This window comes from Capsicum annuum, unplaced genomic scaffold, assembly GCF_002878395.1.
Source record: "Capsicum annuum cultivar UCD-10X-F1 unplaced genomic scaffold, UCD10Xv1.1 ctg52288, whole genome shotgun sequence".
In the NCBI taxonomy this organism is placed as follows: Eukaryota; Viridiplantae; Streptophyta; class Magnoliopsida; order Solanales; family Solanaceae; genus Capsicum; species Capsicum annuum.
In genome coordinates this window covers 674-3,061 of record NW_025860301.1, presented here as the reverse complement: position 1 = coordinate 3,061, position 2,388 = coordinate 674, and the positions used below count along the sequence as shown (strand labels likewise).

The 2,388-nt window shown below is 36.8% G+C and overlaps 1 protein-coding gene across 1 annotated transcript; it reads left to right on the top strand.

The window, feature by feature from the left end:
* Positions 1–67: 67 nt before the first annotated feature.
* On the top strand, positions 68–2,018 carry LOC107855530 (uncharacterized mitochondrial protein AtMg00810-like; the record flags this gene model as incomplete). Its single annotated transcript, XM_047404115.1, has 4 exons — positions 68–161; positions 837–947; positions 1,004–1,204; positions 1,372–2,018. Coding segments are annotated over 4 exons (1,053 nt in total), but the record flags the coding sequence as incomplete, so codon positions are not given.
* Between the last annotated feature and the right edge of the window lie 370 nt (positions 2,019–2,388).

The following is a 2,388-nucleotide window of genomic DNA, read 5'->3' as shown; positions in this document are numbered from 1 at the left end:
TTTAGTTGCACAATTGGTTGATGACAATTGTGATGTAAATTTTTCTCATAATGGTTGTCTTGTGCAGGATCAGGTGTTGGGGACGATAATCACGAAGGGGCCTAAAGTTAGAAGATTGTTTCCTATACAATTTTCCATTCCTCCTGTTATATCTTTTGCTTGTACTTCTACGACTAATAAGACTGAGCTTTGGCATAAGTGTAAATATTTTTTGTCCTCTGTCCCATTTAAATATTGGGTTGAAGCTTTGTCTACTGTTGTCTATTTAATTAACAGGCTACCATCTAAAGTGTTACATGTTAAGTCTCCATATTTCCTTCTTTATCACAAAAATTCAAGCTATGATATTTTTCATACATTTGGTTGTATTTGCTTTGTGCATCTTCCTCCTTCTCAGTATAATAAACTTTCTGTTCAGTCTACTAAATGTCTTTTTATGGGTTATAGTACTTTACTGAAAGGTTTTCTCTGTTATGATCCATGTTCAAATAAATTTCATGTTTCTAGAAATGTTGTTTTGTTTGAGAATCAGTATATTTTTCTTACTCATGTTAAGTCATCTCCCGCTTCTCTTCTTCTTCCTACTTTTGAAGATTTGTCATCTCCTTCTAAGAGGTTCAAACCCATATTTGTGTACGAACGTCGGTGTCCAACTTTACCCCCTCCTGATATTAATCGAGCACCTGAAACTACACCATAACTAGAATCTGAGAGTTCTTCAAGGCTTGCTCCTCTTGAGCCCAGTCAATGATCTACAAAAGTATCTCGTACTCCTAATTGGTATGAATTTTCATCTACTTTATCCACCATTTCTGTTCCAACTTGTTACTCACAAGCTTCTACGCATGAATATTGGCAGAAGGCAATGGAGGAAGAACTTTTGGCTCTCAAAGAAAATGACAAATGGGATATTATTTCATGTCCTTCAAATGTCCATCCAATTGGATGTAAATGGGTTTATTCAATTAATCTTCATTCTGATCGAACTCTTATCGGTACAAAGCTCGGTTGGTTGTTCTTGGCAACAAGCAGGAGTATGGTGTGAATTATGAAGAGACTTTTGCACCGATAGCAAAAATGATGACGGCGAGAACTATTGTTGCCATTGCTACTTCACAAAACTGGACTCTTCATCAAATAGATGTCAAAAATTCTTTTCTTCATAGTGATCTCAAAGAGAATATTTATATGAAACCTCCACCAGGTTTGTTCTCATTGCCTACATCAGATGAATGCAAGTTGAAGCGGTCTTTGTATGGATTAAAACAAGCTCCCAGAGCTTGGTTTGACAAGTTTCAGTCTACTTTGCTACAATTCTCTTTTAAGCAGAGCAACTATGACTCATCTTTGTTTCTTCGGAAACATCCACAGGTTGTGTTCTTCTTTTGCTATATGTCGATGACATTATTATTACAGAAACTGATTCTTCACTAATCACTAGCCTGCAACAGCAACTTAAGGATTCTTTTCATATGAAAGATCTTGGTACTCTTACATATATCTTGGGTTTGGAAGTTCATCGTGATTCATCTGGTGTGTTTCTAAATCAACACAAATATACCCAAGATTTGATTTCTTTGGCAGGTCTTCAGGATTCCTCTTCTATGGATACTCCATTAGAATTGAATGTAAAGTATCGCCAGGAGGAAGGAGATCTTCTTCCTGATCCAACTATATTTCGGCAATTAGTTGGGAGCTTAAATTACCTTACTATTACCATGCCTGATATCTCTTTTGCAGTTCAACAAGTTAGTCAGTCATGCAAGCTCCCGTCATCTTCATTTGGTGGCTGTCCGTCGCATCATCGATACCTCCGAGGAACATCTAATCGTGGATTATTCTTTCCTAGTGGTTCGCCTATTCGTTTTAATGCTTTTAGTAATTCTGTTTTGGCGGGATGTTCTGACACTCGTCTTTCGGTTACATATTGGTGCATGTTTCTTAGAGATTTTTCAATATCTTGGAAGAGTAAGAAGCAAGACCGTGTGTCAGCATCTTCAACAGAGGCTGAATATTGAGCAATGTCTACTGCTTCTTCCGAGATTGTGTGACTTCATGGACTACTTGCTGAGATTGGATTTCCTCAATCTAATCCCACTCCTCTCCATGCTGACAATATAAGTGCTATTTAGATTGCTACTAATCCGGTTTATCATGAGCGGACCAAACACATCGAAGTAGACTGTCATTATATACGAGAAGCTATAGATAATCATTACTCTTCCACACATGTCCAGTGATCTTCAAATAGCTGATGCATTTACAAAATCAATGGCACAACAACGACATTAGTTTCTCATAGGCAAATTGATGATTCTTGATATATTAGTGTAATTTGATATTTGTGTGGCTGTAATTTTTTTTCTTTTGATGGGTAAATCATTTCAT